Below are 18,536 nucleotides of genomic sequence, written 5' to 3'. Positions count from 1 at the left end.
TTAAGAAAAAATTGTCTACTATTGTACATTTTTTACAAACTGTTGATTATCACGATTTAATAAATATATATATATATTTTTTTAATTTAAATTTTCAAATCCGCAGCTGGTCTGCTGCAACGAGACTATCGCTGCCGTGAACGCAAGAAGTTTGGACAAGAAGGTGCACGCCGCAAGTACACATGGAAAAAGCGTTAAAGTTTAGCAATAATTTGTCTCTTCGACGTTATAAAGTATTTTCCATTGTTAATCTAAATCAAATTTATTTTTGTCAACAACTTTTGTTTTAACAATTTTGTAGTGGTAAAATAAAACTAAATGTTATATACATATATACTAAAATAAAATAGCAAATCAATGACATAGGTATATATTTTTAAAATAAAATGCTAACTACATTCGATTCAACGGACGCAAACCCAAAATGCGCATGCCTGCATTTAGGGTACGTTTGGCGGCACTAAAAAGTAGCAAACGATTTTCTTGTTTTTCACGACATTTTTCATTCTTAATATTCAAACGTTTGAGCGCGCGACTGGTTGTGTTGCTGAAAAAAAGAGAAAAGGATTTTGGCTAAGTATGATCATATATCAGCGTAGCGAACGAGTTTCTTGGGTTGTGAAATATCTGAGTATCTTAAGGCAAGGAACTGTATATTTTTGTGTCGTGTGATTGCTGATAAAATGCCTGCTTATTTATATAACAAGCTAACATTATCTAGATCTGCTCGCATAAATGACTTGATCGTGCCCAGCTACAATTATCTAAACTCTGCAAGACTTTTCTTTGTCAATGCTATCCGCATTTAATTTACGTAGGCCTAACACACTGAAATTACCTCGTTCAAGTCCTGAGAAAAGTAACATTGAAACCCTTTAAATGTTTTTTTTCAAAATTGGGTCGTTCCTCGCCCTTATTTTGTTAAGCCTTCAAAGTGTATTTGAGCCATGAAAAACTTCTCAGCAAGAATTTATCTACCTTAGCAGAGCCCTACAAGTCACTTACCTTCTTCGTCTTGTAGCGATAAGGGAACTCCCCGAATGTTGCGCTACACAACCCCTTGAATCTATTTGGTATTCTAGTCGCCTCTTACGACAGGCATACCTACCGCGGGTATATTCTAACCCTCTAACCGCTTGTAATTTATCGGATATTGATCCTTTACGTTCTGGGAAATAGGTCACCCTACCCCTTCCTTCTGTGTGGAAGTTGAGGCCGACAGAGCCTAACCTGCTTAAAAGACAGTATTCGCTATGGTTAAGTGAGGTCGACAATCAGGTTGGAGATGCTATACGTTGTCCTTCTAAACAAGAGAATCATTATCTCTGAGCTGGGCAGTCATTGCATATGCCGACGACATAGCCTTGACAGTTACCGGCAAACACCTTCCGGTGCTTGGCGAACTCTTGCAAAATGCTCTTAATCTAACAAACACTTGGTCTATGGAATGCGGACTCAGCATAAGCAGTGAAAAAACTGAGATGGTGCTTTTTACCCGCAAACGCATTATACCGGAATTTACCCTCCCGTCCCTAAACGGGAGGGAAATCAAACTCTCTACCGAGGTTAAATATCTCGGAGTTATTCTAGACAGGAAGCTTGACTGGAAGCGAAATGTGGAGGAACGATCCAGGAAAGCCACAATTGCTCTCTACGATTGTAAGTCGGCAATCGGCAAAAGGTGGGGTCTCCAGCGCATTGTGTTGTTGTTGTTGTTGTTGTTGTTGTAGCAGTGCTTCGCCCCACCTAACAGACGCGACCGATCACAAACTGTCATCAATATCCTCTAACGGGAGTCCAAGGAAACTTGCTGTTTCAACAGGGGTGGACCATAGGGAAAGGGGTGTTAGAGGCGTTGGTTCCACATTACAATTAAAGAGATGGTTGGTGTCATGTGGGGACACATTGCAAGCGGGGCATACATTTTGTATGTCAGGGTTGATTCTGGATAGGTAAGAGTTTAACCTGTTACAGTATCCAGAACGAAGTTGAGCCAGAGTGACACGCGTTTCCCTGGGGAGTATGCGTTCCTCTTCCGCAAGTTTTGGATACTTTACTTTGAGTACTGGGTTCACCGGGCAATTCCCGGCATAAAGGTCCGACGCCTGTTTGTGGAGTTCACCAAGGACCTGCTTATGTTTTTTCGCTTCATACGGCTGTGTTCTCAGATGCCGTATTTCCTCAAAATGCTTACGGAGATGACTCCTTAAGCCCCTAGGCGGTGCTGGCTCGTCAATCAGATGTCTGTTGGGATGCCCAGGTTTCTGGGTATTCAACAGGAACTGTTTGGTCAGCATCTCGTTTCTTTCCCTGATGGGGAGTATTCTCGCCTCATTATGTAGATGGTGTTCTGGGGACATAAGAAGACAGCCCGTGGCAATTCTGAGAGCAGTATTTTGGCAGGCCTGTAGCTTCTTCCAGTGGGTAATTTTTAGGCTTGGCGACCATATGGGTGACGCGTAGCACGTAATCGGCTGGCTAATTGCTTTGTATGTAGTCATGAGCGTTTCTTTATCTTTTCCCCAGGTACTGCCAGCAAGGGATTTGAGGATTTTGTTACGGCTCTGAATTCTCGGAACAATTGCGGCTGCGTGCTCACCAAAATGTAGATCCTGATCAAACGTCACACCCAAGATTTTGGGGTGTAGGACAGTCGGTAGCGTAGAGCCATCGACGTGGATGTTCAAAATGGTCGACATTTGGGACGTCCATGTTGTAAATAAGGTCGCGGAAGATTTAGTCGGTGATAATGCCAGGTTTCGCGAGGCGAAAAAACTGGAGAGATCAGGGAGGTAGCCGTTTATTTTATTGCATAGCTCATCGATCTGTGGGCCTGGGCCTGTGGCCATTACTGTGCAGTCATCGGCGTAGGAAACGATTGTGACTCCTTCCGGTGGTGAAGGTAGCTTAGATATGTAGAAATTAAACAAAAGTGGGGATAGGACACCACCCTGTGGCACCCCTTGTTTAATTCTCCTTGGCTTTGATGTTTCGTTTCTAAATAGCACCGATGCCTGCCGACCACCCAGATAATTTGCGGTCCACCTTTTAAGACATGGGGGAAGGGTAGAACCTTCCAGGTCTTGCAGTAACGAGCCATGGTTGACCGTATCAAAAGCTTTTGATAGGTCTAGCGCTACGAGTACTGTTCTATGGTGGGGGTTTTGATTTAAACCGCAATTTATCTGGGTGCTGATGGCATTTAGCGCGGAGGTAGTGCTATGGAGTTTTCTGAAGCCATGCTGATGGGAGGCTAGTTGCAAATTTGCTTGGAAATAAGGGAGCAAAATGGCTTCGAGCGTCTTTGCTACTGGCGATAGGAGAGATATCGGACGATACGACTCTCCTATGTTAGCTGGTTTACCAGGCTTTAGTAGCGGGACCACCTTGGCCATTCTCCATTTCTCGGGTATGACAAAGGTGGAAAGAGACAGGTTGAAGACCTGCGCTAAATATTTGAAACCCTCTTTCCCTAGGCTTTTAAGCATCGGCATGGCTATGCCGTCTGGGCCCACTGCTTTGGATGGTTTAGCGCGACCAATGGCGTCCTCAACCTCTTTAGCGGTGATGGTGATTGGTGACGCGCTGAATTTGTGTTTATGTGCGTGTCTGTTGGCCCTCCGTCTAACTTTGTCGACCGTAGAATGCATTATATATTGTCGGCAGAAAGCGCTCGCGCATTTTTTCGCATCCGACAGCACTTTGTCGCCAAAGGCGATGGAAACTTTGTCTTTGTGCTTAGTCGGATTCGATAGGGACTTTACGGTGGACCAAAGTTTACCCACACCGGTAGAGAGGTTACAACCTCTTAGGTGCTCCTCCCATTTCGCCCGCTTGTGTTCATCCACAAGCAATCTGATGCGTTGGTTTATATCCCTTATTTGGGGGTCGCCTGGATCAAGCTGCCTTATAAGGTCACGTTCTCTCGCTAAGTTTGCGGCCTCCGCCGGGAAGTGGGGCCGGATTTCGGGAATTCTCCCGGCGGGAATGAAACGTGCCGAGGCGGATTCAATGACCTTGCGGAAGGCACGCTCCCCTTGGCGGGCATCAGTCGGGATAGGGAGGGCAGCAAAGAGATTGTCTGTAAAGGATTTATATTCTTCCCACTTTCCTTTTTTAAAGTTTATGAAAGTGCGTTTTTCGGTGACGATGAAGTCGGCGGTACGCTCGAGCGAAACAAGTATAGGCAGGTGGTCGGATGCCAATGATACCATCGGCTGCCAGTTGACGCAGTTTACGAGTTCTGCGCTCACGATTGAGATATCTGGCGAACTGTGACAGCTTCCTACCATACGTGTGGGGGCGTCTCCGTTTATTGTGCAGAACGTCGTTTCTTCTATTTGATCCGCCAACATCTCGCCCCTACTGTCCGCCCGCAAATTTGAATGCCATAGATCATGATGGGCATTGAAGTCGCCTAAAATAATGCGATTGTTTCCAGTGAGTAAGGCTCTGATATTAGGGCGGTATCCACCGGGGCAACAGGTGGCAGGGGGGATGTAGATGTTGATGATTTCTAGGTTTGCATCGCCTGACCGGACAGATAGGCCTTGACGTTCTAAGACGTTGTCCCTGCGATCGATGCCAGGATCAAATATGTGATACTGCACAGAGTGGTGTATTATAAACGCGAGGCCGCCTCCATTTCCGCTCTCGCGATCTTTTCTGTGGACATTATACCCAGAGCAGGTCTGCAATGCAGATCGTGCTGTGAGTTTAGTCTCTTGAATCGCAGCAATGCGGATGTTGTGCCGCTTCATGAAATTGACTATCTCCGTAATCTTCCCAGTTAGTCCATTACAGTTTAACTGCAGAATTCTGAAGTGCATGAGGGGAGACGTCGCCACTCTGGGGGTAAGTGACGGGTGACTACGCCTGGGTTGAGGAAGGCCAGGACGCAATTGCTGTTGTGGCCCTGGGACTGGGCGTCCTTGGGCAAGCATTGGGGTACCCGGATGATCTGGGTTTGCGACCTGGCAACATGGCGCGATGAAACCCGTCGAGGGGTTGCCGTCGCGGAGACCAGAACATCTAGGAAAGTGGCACCACCCAAGGCAGGAGCTGCATTGGGCGGATGTCGCAAACATATATATTCTGTGCTGGCAAACGGTGCAAACGGAGGTAGGGACTAAGAGTCTGGTTCCCTGACCTACACGATTGCTGCCGGAAAGGAGGGGGGGAGAAGACGGGGGCAGGGGCTGTTGCTCAGCATTGCTTCCGACTCTACTACGAAGATTGTAGTTATGAGTGGTAGCAGCTGTTTGAGTTGTTGGCGCCGTAAGGCGCGAGCAGCAGCGGGTACTTGTTGTGGCTTGCTGAGCAGCGGGGCTGCTGGAAGGTAATGGGGGGGGGGGGGGGGGGGGGGGCGCTTAGAAGTAGACTACGAGGCGCCCTTGGGCGTGAACAGCAAGGAGCCACAAAAGATTTATAAAAGTTACGTGGACGTCGGGTTTTGGGATCAAGCCCAGAACAACCTGTCCGATGCAACCATCCCTTACACGAGACACACTGAACAGAGTATGACCGTCCTAAAAAGATTCTTTTCCGGCAGATGCAGCAAAACCATTTCTCAGGACCGGGGTCAGGAGACGGACCCGGATTGGATTCGATACCTTCCCGGAGCAAGAGAATATGGAGCAGTCCTGCTGCAAGGAGCTGCTGGGAGGATGACAATTTATGGGAGGGACGAAACAAATTAAATGGGGTTACACTGAAATGACAGTCCTTGGTCGGGAAAAATCCCGAGTCGCTCCGGTACATAGAACCGACTGCCTTGGGAAGCGCATTGTCCATTGGATCTATACGGCTGTGGTGAGACACATACTCTTCTACGCTGTCACCGTATGGTGGACGGCACTCGATATCGAATCTAACAAGATCAAAGTAACGAGAGTGCAGAGGATGGCGGCAATGCTCACCAGCGGTGCCCTTCCCTCCACTCCCACCAAAGCTCTTGAAAACATATTATTCTGTGCCTCCTGCAACGCGGCAAGGCTCAACGGCTATCGAACCATGGAGTGACTGCAGGTTTGGTCACACCCGGATCCTGAAGCAAGTCCCCGAAACCTTGAAATTGGACCATATAACATCGTCCCCTTGCTGGGACAACAAATTTTCCACAAGAATCCCAGAGAGGAACGAGTGCCAAACGGCGTGTGGAGCCGGGATCACACTAAATCTCCGTTTTTACAGATGGCTCTAAACTAAACAAGAGTCGGCAGCGGAATATTCTCGGAGAAGCTCAATCTAAGCGAGAGCTTTCGCTTACCCGATCACTGCAGTGTTTTTCAGGCTGAACTCATAGCTATCTGGGAAGCAGCCCTCTATCTTGCTAACCTGCAGGGACCAATTCTATTTCAATTTTCTCCGACAGCCAAGCTGCCATAAAATCCCTGCAATGCAGTAACACCTCGTCACTAGTGGCATTGAAGTGCAGAGAAACCCTCAACAAACTAGCTGAAAATTGCAACATAAGCATAATATGGGTTCCTGGTCACTGTGACATCTCAGGAAACTGCGTCGCGGATGAGCTAGCTAGGGAAGGCACCAACCTGCAAACAATAACCTCCGCTGGTTGGGCCAGCCCTCCTCTAAACACTTGCAAATGCTACCTGCGATCTCTTTTCACGGATCAGGCAAACGCCAGATGGGCCAAGGAACCTACATGTAGTATATCCAAGCAAATCTGGCCTAAGCTGGATGAAAAGAGATCGCGATCGGTGATATTGTTAAACCGTATCTCTATAAGCCCACTAGGCGGCCTTCTTACAGGTCACTGTCTCATGGGCACTCACGGTGCCTATATGGGCCTGCAGACAAATGACTTCTGCCGCAGCTGTATGGACGAGGAGGAGATAGAAAGCGTTGATCACTATCTGTGTCACTGTCCCGCACTGTCAAAAACTAGGTACCAATGCCTCCACAGAAACTCTTTTGGGTGCCTTGCGGAGCTTGAATCTATAAACCCAAGCGACACCTTGCGTTTCATTAGGCAAACGCGCTGGTTTAGCCTCACTGGGGTCTAAACTTCCTTCTTCTTCGAAAGTAGGGTAACAGGAAATAGGGCCCCCGCGTGGTAGCACAACGGCCTACGTGAGTCTCCGCTCGGACAGCGGAGGCAGCCACTTTAACCTAACCTAATATACGTTGTGCTAGCAAACCCTTGAAAGGGCTGCACCCTTGAATCCCACAAGCCACTTATTTTATTATTGTGTAGTAGAGAGAAGTTTATATAATGAAAGATGCTTCTGCTCAAATGTGTTATTATCAGCGCCTGGAAGCATAGAAAGTGGAATGCCTATGTTCCGTTGAAAGGACAAATGGGACACAATTTGAGTTCCCGTTTTCTATTTCCAATTTGTGTCAAATGGCGCAAGCAGTACCGATTGAATCGATTTGTTGGACGAACAAACGCTTTTAAACTCTTTTAACTGCCAATTAAGCGAGAATAATAATCGATCCGCCATTGAAACCCTCATTTTATTTCACAATACTACTTACCATAATGCGAAAAGATGATTAACCAGCACACATGCCTCTAGTTGTTGTTTGGCCAACCAAAGAGCTTGATCAAAACGTGCGATTTCAACAAGTAAATCGAGCGCTTCAGGTTCGGCCAGCTGTGCTACATCCACTTTACTTTTTTCGAAATCAATATGCGCCATATTCTCCAATAAACTATATAGGCGACAGTGTGTATATTGCAGTTTAATTCCTGTATCCCCATTGACTTGCAAAGCCCTTTGCCAATCAAAATCATAATCGCGTAGACGACGTTGCTTTAAATCATTAATGATAACTGCCGAAACCCCCAAAACATCGGCTACAGTTTTGTAATCACTAGATGTGCTTGATAGTTCAATTTTGGTGGCTGTAAATAAATAAGAGCATGATTAATTAAGAAACTTCGTAGTGAAAATATATGAAAGTCTAATAATAAAGAAATTACAAAAATACTCAGGGGTCAACCAGATGTACAACATTGTCCCAGAAACATGAAAGAAGCAGCAGCTAGTTTTAATTGGAAAGGTCAAATGGGAACCAGATTCGCCCTTAGTGTACCGGTAGTTATGCATGTTCTACTTAGTTGTTGTTGTTGTTGTAGCGATAAGGACACTCCCCGAAGGTTGTTGTTGTAGCCGTCTCCCCGAAGGTCTTGGGGAGTGTTATCGATGTAGATCCGGTACGTTCCGGTACCAAGCCCGACCATCTCGGGAACGAATTCCCCCAGCGGGTTAGGGGGCCCCAGCGGGTTAGGGGATCGGAATATACCCGCGGTAGGTATGCCTGTCGTAAGAGGCGACTAAAATACCAGAGCCTCGTTTGTTAATGTAACAGGATTCGCCACGGATAGGTGAGGTTGACAATTGAGTGTGGAGAAGCTATATATTGCGCTGGCAACCTGAAAGGGTTGCGCTACACAACCCCTTGAATCTATTTGGTATTTTAGTCGCCTCTTACGACAGGCATACCTACCACGGGTATATTATAACCCCCTAACCCGCTGGGGGTTCTACTTAGTCGGATATCTTTTCGAAATGCTCCGAAAACCATATATTACAGCCACCATACAACAAGCAGTAGGCGCTTCCCAAGGCAGTCGGTTCTATGTACCGGAGCGACTCGGGATTTTTCCCGACCAAGGACTGTCATTTCAGTGTGACCCCATTTAATTTGTTGCGTCCCTCCCACAAATTGTCATCCTCCCAGCAGCTCCTTGCAGCAGGACTGCTCCATACTCTCTTGCTCCGGGAAGGCATCGAATCCAATCCGGGTCCGTCTCCTGACCCCGGTCCTGAGAAATGGTTTTGCTGCATCTGCCGGAAAAGAATCTTTTTAGGACGGTCATACTCTGTTCAGTGTGTCTCGTGCAAGGGATGGTTGCATCGGACAGGTTGTTCTGGGCTTGATCCCAAAACCCGACGTCCACGTAACTTTTATAAATCTTTTGTGGCTCCTTGCTGTTCTCGCCCAAGGGCGTCCCGTAGTCTACGCCTAAGCGCCCCCCACTACCTTCCAGCAGCCCCGCCGCTCAGCAAGCCACAACAAGTACCCGATGCTGCTGGCGCCACACGGCGCCAACAACTCAAACAGCTGATACCACTCATATCTACTACCTTCGCTTCCCAAGGCAGTCGGTTCTATGTACCGGAGCGACTTGGGATTTTTCCCGACCAAGGACGGTCATTTCAGTGTAACCCCATTTAATTTGTTTCGTCCCTCCCACAAATTGTCATCCTCCCAGCAGCTCCTTGCAGCAGGACTGCTCCATATTCTCTTGCTCCGGGAAGGTATCGAATCCAATCCGGGTCCGTCTCCTGACCCCGGTCCTGAGAAATGGTTTTGCTGCATCTGCCGGAAAAGAATCTTTTTAGGACGGTTATACTCTGTTCAGTGTGTCTCGTGTAAGGGATGGTTGCATAGGACAGGTTGTTCTGGGCTTGATCCCAAAACCCGACGTCCACGTAACTTTTATAAATCTTTTGTGGCTCCTTGCTGTTCACGCCCAAGGGCGCCCCGTAGTCTACGTCTAAGCCCCCCCCCCCCCCCCCCCCCCATTACCATCCAGCAGCCCCGCTGCTCAGCAAGCCACAACAAGTACCCGCTGCTGCTCGCGCCTCACGGCGCCAACAACTCAAACAGCTGCTACCACTCATAACTACAATCTTCGTAGTAGAGTCGGAAGCAATGCTGAGCAACAGCCCCTGCCCCCGTCTTCTCCCCCCCTCTTTTCCGGCAGCAATCGTGTAAGTCAGGGAAACAGACTCTTAGTCCCTACCTCCGTTTGCACCGTTTGCCAGCACAGAATATATATGTTTGCGACATCCGCCCAATGCAGCTCCTGCCTTGGGTGGTGCCACTTTCCTAGATGTTCTGGTCTCCGCGACGGCAAACCCTCGACGGGTTTCATCGCGCCATGTTGCCAGGTCGCAAACCCAAATCATCCGGGTACCCCAATGCTTGCCCAAGGACGCCCAGTCCCAGGGCCACAACAGCAATTGCGTCCTGGCCTTCCTCAACCCAGGCGTAGTCACCCGTCACTTACCCCCAGAGTGGCGACGTCTCCCCTCATGCACTTCAGAATTCTGCAGTTAAACTGTAATGGACTAACTGGGAAGATTACGGAGATAGTCAATTTCATGAAGCGGCACAACATCCGCATTGCTGCGATTCAAGAGACTAAACTCACAGCACGATCTGCATTGCAGATCTGCTCTGGGTATAATGTCCACAGAAAAGATCGCGAGAGCGGAAATGGAGGCGGCCTCGCGTTAATAATACACCACTCTGTGCAATATCACATATTTGATCCTGGCATCGACCGCAGGGACAACGTCTTAGAACGTCAAGGCCTATCTTTCCGGTCAGGCGATGCAAACCTAGAAATCGTCAACATCTACATCCCCCCTGCCACCTGTTGCCCCGGTGGATACCGCCCTAATATCAGAGCCTTACTCACTGGAAACAATCGCATTATTTTAGGCGACTTCAATGCCCATCATGATCTATGGCATTCAAATTTGCGGGCGGACAGTAGGGGCGAGATGTTGGCGGATCAAATAGAAGAAACGACGTTCTGCACAATAAACGGAGACGCCCCCACACGTATGGTAGGAAGCTGTCACAGTTCGCCAGATATCTCAATCGTGAGCGCAGAACTCGTAAACTGCGTCAACTGGCAGCCGATGGTATCATTGGCATCCGACCACCTGCCTATACTTGTTGCGCTCGAGCGTACCGCCGACTTCATCGTCACCGAAAAACGCACTTTCATAAACTTTAAAAAAGGCAAGTGGGAAGAATATAAATCCTTTACAGACAACCTCTTTGCTGGCCTCCCTATCCCGACTGATGCCCACCAAGGGGAGCGTGCCTTCCGCAAGGTCATTGAATCCGCCTCGGCACGTTTCATTCCCGCCGGGAGAATTCCCGAAATCCGGCCCCACTTCCCGGCGGAGGCCGCAAACTTAGCGAGAGAACGTGACCTTATAAGGCAACTTGATCCAGGCGACCCCCAAATAAGGGATATAAACCAACGCATCAGATTGCTTGTGGATGAACACAAGCGGGCGAAATGGGAGGAGCACCTAAGAGGTTGTAACCTCTCTACCGGTGTGGGTAAACTTTGGTCCACCGTAAAGTCCCTATCGAATCCGACTAAGCACAAAGACAAAGTTTCCATCGCCTTTGGCGACAAAGTGCTGTCGGATGCGAAAAAATGCGCGAGCGCTTTCTGCCGACAATATATAATGCATTCTACGGTCGACAAAGTTAGACGGAGGGCCAACAGACACGCACATAAACACAAATTCAGCGCGTCACCAATCACCATCACCGCTAAAGAGGTTGAGGACGCCATTGGTCGCGCTAAACCATCCAAAGCAGTGGGCCCAGACGGCATAGCCATGCCGATGCTTAAAAGCCTAGGGAAAGAGGGTTCCAAATATTTAGCGCAGGTCTTCAACCTGTCTCTTTCCACCTTTGTCATACCCGAGAAATGGAGAATGGCCAAGGTGGTCCCGCTACTAAAGCCTGGTAAACCAGCTAACATAGGAGAGTCGTATCGTCCGATATCTCTCCTATCGCCAGTAGCAAAGACGCTCGAAGCCATTTTGCTCCCTTATTTCCAAGCAAATTTGCAACTAGCCTCCCATCAGCATGGCTTCAGAAAACTCCATAGCACTACCTCCGCGCTAAATGCCATTAGCACCCAGATAAATTGCGGTTTAAATCAAAACCCCCACCATAGAACAGTACTCGTAGCGCTAGACCTATCAAAAGCTTTTGATACGGTCAACCATGGCTCGTTACTGCAAGACCTGGAAGGGTCTACCCTTCCCCCATGTCTTAAAAGGTGGACCGCAAATTATCTGGGTGGTCGGCAGGCATCGGTGCTATTTAGAAACGAAACATCAAAGCCAAGGAGAATTAAACAAGGGGTGCCACAGGGTGGTGTCCTATCCCCACTTTTGTTTAATTTCTACATATCTAAGCTACCTTCACCACCGGAAGGAGTCACAATCGTTTCCTACGCCGATGACTGCACAGTAATGGCCACAGGCCCAGGCCCACAGATCGATGAGCTATGCAATATAATAAACGGCTACCTCCCTGATCTCTCCAGTTTTTTCGCCTCGCGAAACCTGGCATTATCACCGACTAAATCTTCCGCGACCTTATTTACAACATGGACGTCCCAAATGTCGACCATTTTGAACATCCACGTCGATGGCTCTACGCTACCGACTGTCCTACACCCCAAAATCTTGGGTGTGACGTTTGATCAGGATCTACACTTTGGTGAGCACGCAGCCGCAATTGTTCCGAGAATTCAGAGCCGTAACAAAATCCTCAAATCCCTTGCTGGCAGTACCTGGGGAAAAGATAAAGAAACGCTCATGACTACATACAAAGCAATTAGCCAGCCGATTACGTGCTACGCGTCACCCATATGGTCGCCAAGCCTAAAAATTACCCACTGGAGGATGCTACAGGCCTGCCAAAATACTGCTCTCAGAATTGCCACGGGCTGTCTTCTTATGTCCCCAGAACACCATCTACATAATGAGGCGAGAATACTCCCCATCAGGGAAAGAAACGAGATGCTGACCAAACAGTTCCTGTTGAATACCCAGAAACCTGGGCATCCCAACAGACATCTGATTGACGAGCCAGCACCGCCTAGGGGCTTAAGGAGTAATCTCCGTAAGCATTTTGAGGAAATACGGCATCTGAGAACACAGCCGTATGGAGCGAAAAAACACAAGCAGGTCCTTGGTGAACTCCACAAACAGGCGTCGGACCTTTATGCCGGGAATTGCCCGGTGAACCCAGTACTCAAAGTAAAGTATCCAAAACTTGCGGAAGAGGAACGCATACTCCCCAGGGAAACGCGTGTCACTCTGGCTCAACTTCGTTCTGGATACTGTAACAGGTTAAACTCTTACCTATCCAGAATCAACCCCGACATACAAAATGTATGCCCCGCTTGCAATGTGTCCCCACATGACACCAACCATCTCTTTAATTGTAATGTGGAACCAACGCCTCTAACACCCCTTTCCCTATGGTCCACCCCTGTTGAAACAGCAAGTTTCCTTGGACTCCCGTTAGAGGATATTGATGACAGTTTGTGATCGGTCGCATCTGTTAGGTGGGGCGAAGCACTGCTACAACAACAACAACAACCTTCGTAGTAGAGTTGGTAGCAATGCTGAGCATCAGCCCCTGTCCCCTTATGCACTTCAGAATTCTGCAGTTAAACTGTAATGGACTAACTGGGAAGATTACGGAGATAGCCGATTTCATGAAGCGGCACAACATCCGCATTGCTGCGATTCAAGATACTAAACTCACAGCAAGATCTGCATTGCAGACCTGCTCTGGGTATAATGTCCACAGGAAAGACCGTGAGAGCGGAAATGGAGGCGGCCTCGCGTTTATCATACACCACTCTGTGCAATATTATATATTTGATCCTGGCATCGACCTGGCATGTCCCGTCAGGCGATGCAAACATAGAAATCATCAACATCTACATCCCTCCTGCCACCTGTTGCCCCAGTGGATACCGCCCGAATATCAGGGCCTTACTCACTGGCAACAATCGCATTATCTTAGGCGATTTCAATGCCCATCATGATCTATGGCATTCAAACTTGCGGGCGGACAGTAGGGGTGAGATGTTGGCGGATCAAATAGAAGACGTTCTGCACAATAAACGGAGACGCCCCCACACGTATGGTAGGAAGCTGTCACAGCTCGCCAGATATCTCAATCGTGAGCGCAGAACTCGTAAACTGCGTCAACTGGCAGCCGATGGTAACATTGGCATCCGACCACCTGCCCATACTTACTTCGCTCGAGCGTACCGCCGACTTCATCGTCACCGAAAAACGCACTTCATAAACTTCAAAAAAGGAAAGTGGGAAGAATATAATACAGACAACCGCTTTGCTGCCCTCCCTATCCCGACTGATGCCCGCCAAGGGGAGCGTGCCTTCCGTAAGGTCATTGAATCCGCCTCGGCACGTTTCATTCCCGCCGGGAGAATTCCCGAAATCCGGCCCACTTCCCGGCGGAGGCCGCAAACTTAGCGAGAGAACGTGACCTTGTAAGACAGCTTGATCCAGGCGACCCCCAAATAAGGGATATAAACCAACGCATCAGATTGCTTGTGGACGAACACAAGCGGGCGAAATGGGAGGAGCACCTAAGAGGTTGTAACCTCTCTACCGGTATGGGTAAACTTTGGTCCACCGTAAAATCCCTATCGAATCCGCCTTTGGCGACAAAGTGCTGTCGGATGCGAAAAAATGCGCGAGCGCTTTCTGCCGACAATATATAATGCATCCTACGGTCGACAAAGATAGACGGAGAGCCAATATACACGCACATAAACACAAATTCAGCGCTTCACCAATCACCATCACCGCTAAAGAGGTTGAGGACGCCATTGGTCGCGCTAAACCACCCAAAGCAGTGCGCCCAGACGGCATAGCCATGCCGATGCTTAAAAGCCTAGGGAAAGAGGGTTTCAAATATTTAGCGCATGTTTTCAACCTGTCTCTTTCCACCTTTGTCATACCCGAGAAATGGAAAATGGCCAAGGTGGTCCCGCTACTAAAGCCTAGGAAACCAGCTAACATAGGTGAGCCGTATCGTCCGATATCTCTCCTATCGCCAGTGGCAAAGACGCTTGAAGCCATCTTGCTCCCTTATTTCCAAGCAAATTTGCAGCTAGCCCCTCATCAGCATGGCTTCAGAAAACACCATAGCACTACCACCGCGCTAAATGCCATTAGCACCCGGATAAATTGCGGTTTAAATCAATACCCCCACCATAGAACAGTACTCGTAGCCCTAGACCTATCAAAAGCTTTTGATACGGTCAACCATGGCTCGTTACTGCAAGACCTGGAAGGGTCTACCCTTCCCCCATGTCTTAAAAGGTGGACCGCAAATTATCTGGGTGGTCGGCAGGCATCGGTGCAATTTAGAAACGAAACATCAAAACCAAGGAGAATTAAACAAGGGGTGCCACAGGGTGGTGTCCTATCCCCAGTTTAGTTTAATTTCTACATATCTAAGCTACCTTCACCACCGGAAGGAGTCACAATCGTTTCCTACGCCGATGACTGCACAATAATGGCCACAGGCCCAGGCCCAAAGATCGATGTGCTATGCAATAAAATAAACGGCTACCTCCATGATCTCTCCAGTTTTTTCTCCTCGCGAAACCTGGCATTATCACCGACTAAATCTTCCGCGACCTTATTTACAACATGGACGTCCCAAATGTCGACCATTTTGAACATCCACGTCGATGGCACTACGCTACCGACTGTCCTACACTCCAAAATCTTGGGTGTGACGTTTCATCAGGATCTACATTTTGGTGAGCACGCAGCCGCAATTGTTCCAAGAATTCAGAGCCGTAACAAAATCCTCAAATCCCTCGCTCGCTGTACCTGGGGAAAAGATAAAGAAACGCTCATGACTACATACAAAGCAATTAGCCAGCCGATTACGTGCTACGCGTCACCCATATGGTCGCCAAGCCTAAAAATTACCCACTGGAAGAAACTACAAGCCTGCCAAAATACTGCTCTCAGAATCGCCACGGGCTGTCTTCTTATGTCCCCAGAACACCATCTGCATAATGAGGCGAGAATACTCCCCATCAGGGAGAGAAATGGGATGCAAACACAAGCAGGGCCTTGGTGAACTCCATAAACAGGCGTCGGACCTTTATGACGGGAATTGACCGGTGAATCCAGTACTTAAAGAAAAGTATCCAAAACTCGCGGAAGAGGAACGCATACTCCCCAGGGAAACGCGTGTCACTCTTGCTCAACTTCGTTCTGGATACTGTAACAGGTTAAACTCTTACCTATCCAGAATCAACCCCGACACACAAAATGTATGCCCCGCTTGCAATGTGTCCCCACATGACACCAACCATCTCTTTAATTGTAATGTGGAACGAACGCCTCTAACACCCCTCTCATTATGGTCCACCCCTGTTGACACAGCAAGTTTCCTTGGACTACCGTTAGAGGATATTGATGACAATTTGTGATCGGTCGCGGCTATTAGGTGGGGCGAGCATTGCTACAACAACAGCAACAACAAGCAATAGGACTATGAACCAGCCTTTAGAGCTGGGAAATGCAATGTAGGTGAAATCGAAGACGCCTTTACTAGCGTAGACCTTTTACAGTAAAGTGGGAAATCGGACTTAAGAAATTAGTTCAACATTGGGTGATATGGTTAGGCATGCTAAACACGTTAGAGCAACGATTCCAAATCAAATAGCACACCAACCATGAAAGTCATATGAAGAAGAACACCGGGATAAATTCTGTAGCATTAGCTCTTATCAAATTTTTATACTTGAAAGCTCAATAATTTATGCAGAACGAGGATATGAGACAGACAAAACAGTAGCTCGACTCACACGGACTTTAGTTGGTAACAAAAACAATAGAATGCTAGAGGAAGCTGTTGACGGATATCGCCATATCCTACTTCTACTGTGGAAGAATACTCTTCAGAAGTGTAGTCACTGTAAAATCTATCATCTGCACAGCTCGCTTAACGCTCAGTGCAGGTACCAGTCGTACAAGTGATCACCGGTGAGTCAAAGGAGAAGCCCTGTTTCGTCATACCCTGATAAACTAGATTGCGTGCGGGATTACTATCCAGTCAATGACTCACTTTGGTACTACACCTTAAATTTTCGAAGATTGTTTCAGTCGCTTAAAAATCACACTAGAAAACCTGTTGCCTTAGTTAATCATTTTACTTTCCGCCACGTTGCCAAACATTGTCAAATCCCTTATTAATTTCCATTTCTTTGAAATTGTTTTACTTTACTTACTCTCGCTTCTCAGCTGCTTTTCCAACATTATATCGCTCGCTTCATCGAGTACATCACGTAGGAATACCACTTTACCACTGCGTGTGCTCATGCCATGTATGCGTCCAAATTTTACATGCATCATCCGTTCCATTGGTATGTCAGTTGTCAAAGCAGCCGTAGTTCTGAACAAAGCATTAAAGTGATCGGCCTGTCCATTTTCCACCACATAATACATACGTTCAAAGTTATAGCGCCTGAATCGATCGAGTATAGCGGCAATATCGCGTGTTAAATATAAGCTGGAGCCATCACTTTTTAACACTGTCACAAGTCGTCCATTCACATCAACTACCTTACGCCCATCACCGGCCTCCAACAATAGCTCACGATTAGACAATAATTCCAGTATATCGCCAATGTGCTTTTGTGAATATTGCGACTCCCAGTCATATTTATCAAAGCGTACACCCAACCGTGCATACACTTGTTCCAATTCGGCAACAGTATAATTACGATACTTAGACCATTGACGTGCCATGGCAGCATCCACTCCCGTTTCGAGTTGCGTAAAGCACATTCGCGCCTTTTCCGCTATTGTGGGATCCGCTTTGGCCGCAGTATTAGCGGCTACATACGCAGAGTAAAGCGTTTCGATTGGTTTGGCGCGCATTTGTTCATCGGTAATGCCAAGCATTTGTACACCCACATGCAACATACCAAATTGTGTTCCCCAATCGCCCAAGTAGTTAATACGCGTCACAGGATAGCCCAAATGCTGATGCAAATTGGCCAGCACATTACCAATTATTGTGGAACGAAGATGACCAACATGAAAAGGTTTCGCTATATTGGGTGAACTGAAATCAAATACCATATGCGCATCCTTCCGTGTCATCACAGGCGGCACAACACTGTGCTGTAGAAGTGATTCCACAAATGCTTGTGTTTGCAGTTGGAACTCGAGACGTTCGGGTATTTTTCCATCAGCTGGCAGCAGTGTTATTCGTTCCACAAGCGATTCATCAAATTTTAGTTCTGTTATGAGTTTTTGTAAGTCTCTGGTTTTTGTTTGTACTGTAGGTGTCCAATGTAAAGTGCCAAGTGCCGATCTCGCACTTTGTCTTGTAGGCACCTCCAATTCGTGGTAAACATCGCGACCTAATTCTGTTGCCAATGAAATCTGTAAGAATGATAATCTATGTAGATATCTTTATATTTGGTTTATGATGTCATATTCAATAAACTAATCTAATTGCAATTAATTTTATTCACTTTTTCACAAATGGCTCGACGAATTGCAGCACTCATTTTGACAGTCCATCTTCGAATTGATATTGTCATTCGAACAAACAGATGATGAATAGGGATGCAGCTCGAAACATCAAACAGTCAAACAGTGTTGATATGTTGAAAAATGTATTAAAAAATTTTAACGGTAAAACACCCTGCAAAAACACTCCACGTCATTAGACCGTCATTGTGCGGTCACGCCCCTTATTAAATTTTGGTAACGTTTGTTCAGGCGTCGGTAACTTTTTTACACTTTTTTCCGATTTCGTACCTATGTATGTGATTGTGCATTCCGCTCCCACTTATAGGATGTGAGCATATCACTGTTCTGCTCACACACGTCACAATGCGCGTTAAATGGCGGTCATATTTTCGGTCATTT

The 18,536-nt window shown here is 47.4% G+C and overlaps 2 protein-coding genes across 3 annotated transcripts in view; one reads left to right on the top strand and one right to left on the bottom strand.

Moving 5' to 3' along the window:
- mRpS9 (mitochondrial ribosomal protein S9) overlaps window positions 1–402 on the top strand; it is a 137,584-nt gene extending 137,182 nt beyond the window's left edge. For both annotated transcript variants that reach the window (XM_067759256.1, XM_067759253.1), the window contains one exon: window positions 107–402. In XM_067759256.1, the coding sequence (XP_067615357.1) occupies window positions 107–198 (92 nt within the window). In that variant the 3' untranslated portion in view covers window positions 199–402. The remainder of the gene's footprint in view (window positions 1–106) is intronic.
- ArgRS-m (arginyl-tRNA synthetase, mitochondrial) lies at window positions 224–18,237 on the bottom strand. The gene is made up of 4 exons (XM_067759246.1): window positions 18,137–18,237; window positions 16,883–18,044; window positions 7,501–7,870; window positions 224–547 (listed from the first exon to the last, which is right to left on the bottom strand). Exons 1-4 carry the CDS (start codon window positions 18,203–18,205, stop codon window positions 394–396), a joined length of 1,755 nt encoding a protein of 584 aa, XP_067615347.1. The 5' UTR covers window positions 18,206–18,237; the 3' UTR covers window positions 224–393.
- Window positions 18,238–18,536: the final 299 nt, after the last annotated feature.

This window comes from Eurosta solidaginis, chromosome 1 (genome assembly GCF_040869045.1).
Source record: "Eurosta solidaginis isolate ZX-2024a chromosome 1, ASM4086904v1, whole genome shotgun sequence".
Classification (NCBI taxonomy): Eukaryota; Metazoa; Arthropoda; class Insecta; order Diptera; family Tephritidae; genus Eurosta; species Eurosta solidaginis.
Note: the sequence above shows the minus strand (reverse complement) of the source record. Positions and strands in the feature narration are given on the sequence as shown.

What these genes read in the sequence shown, in the direction of transcription:
- ArgRS-m (XM_067759246.1), bottom strand. Translation starts at nt 18,205, where the DNA reads ATGACAATATCAATTCGAAGATGGACTGTCAAAATGAGTGCTGCAATT. An exon ending in AAAGCAGCTGAGAAGCGAGA is followed by an intron (nt 7,871 to 16,882) that starts GTAAGTAAAGTA and finishes ATTTATTTACAG; the next exon opens with CCACCAAAATTGAACTATCA. An exon ending in AATCATCTTTTCGCATTATG is followed by an intron (nt 548 to 7,500) that starts GTAAGTAGTATT and finishes TCTTTTTTTCAG; the next exon opens with CAACACAACCAGTCGCGCGC.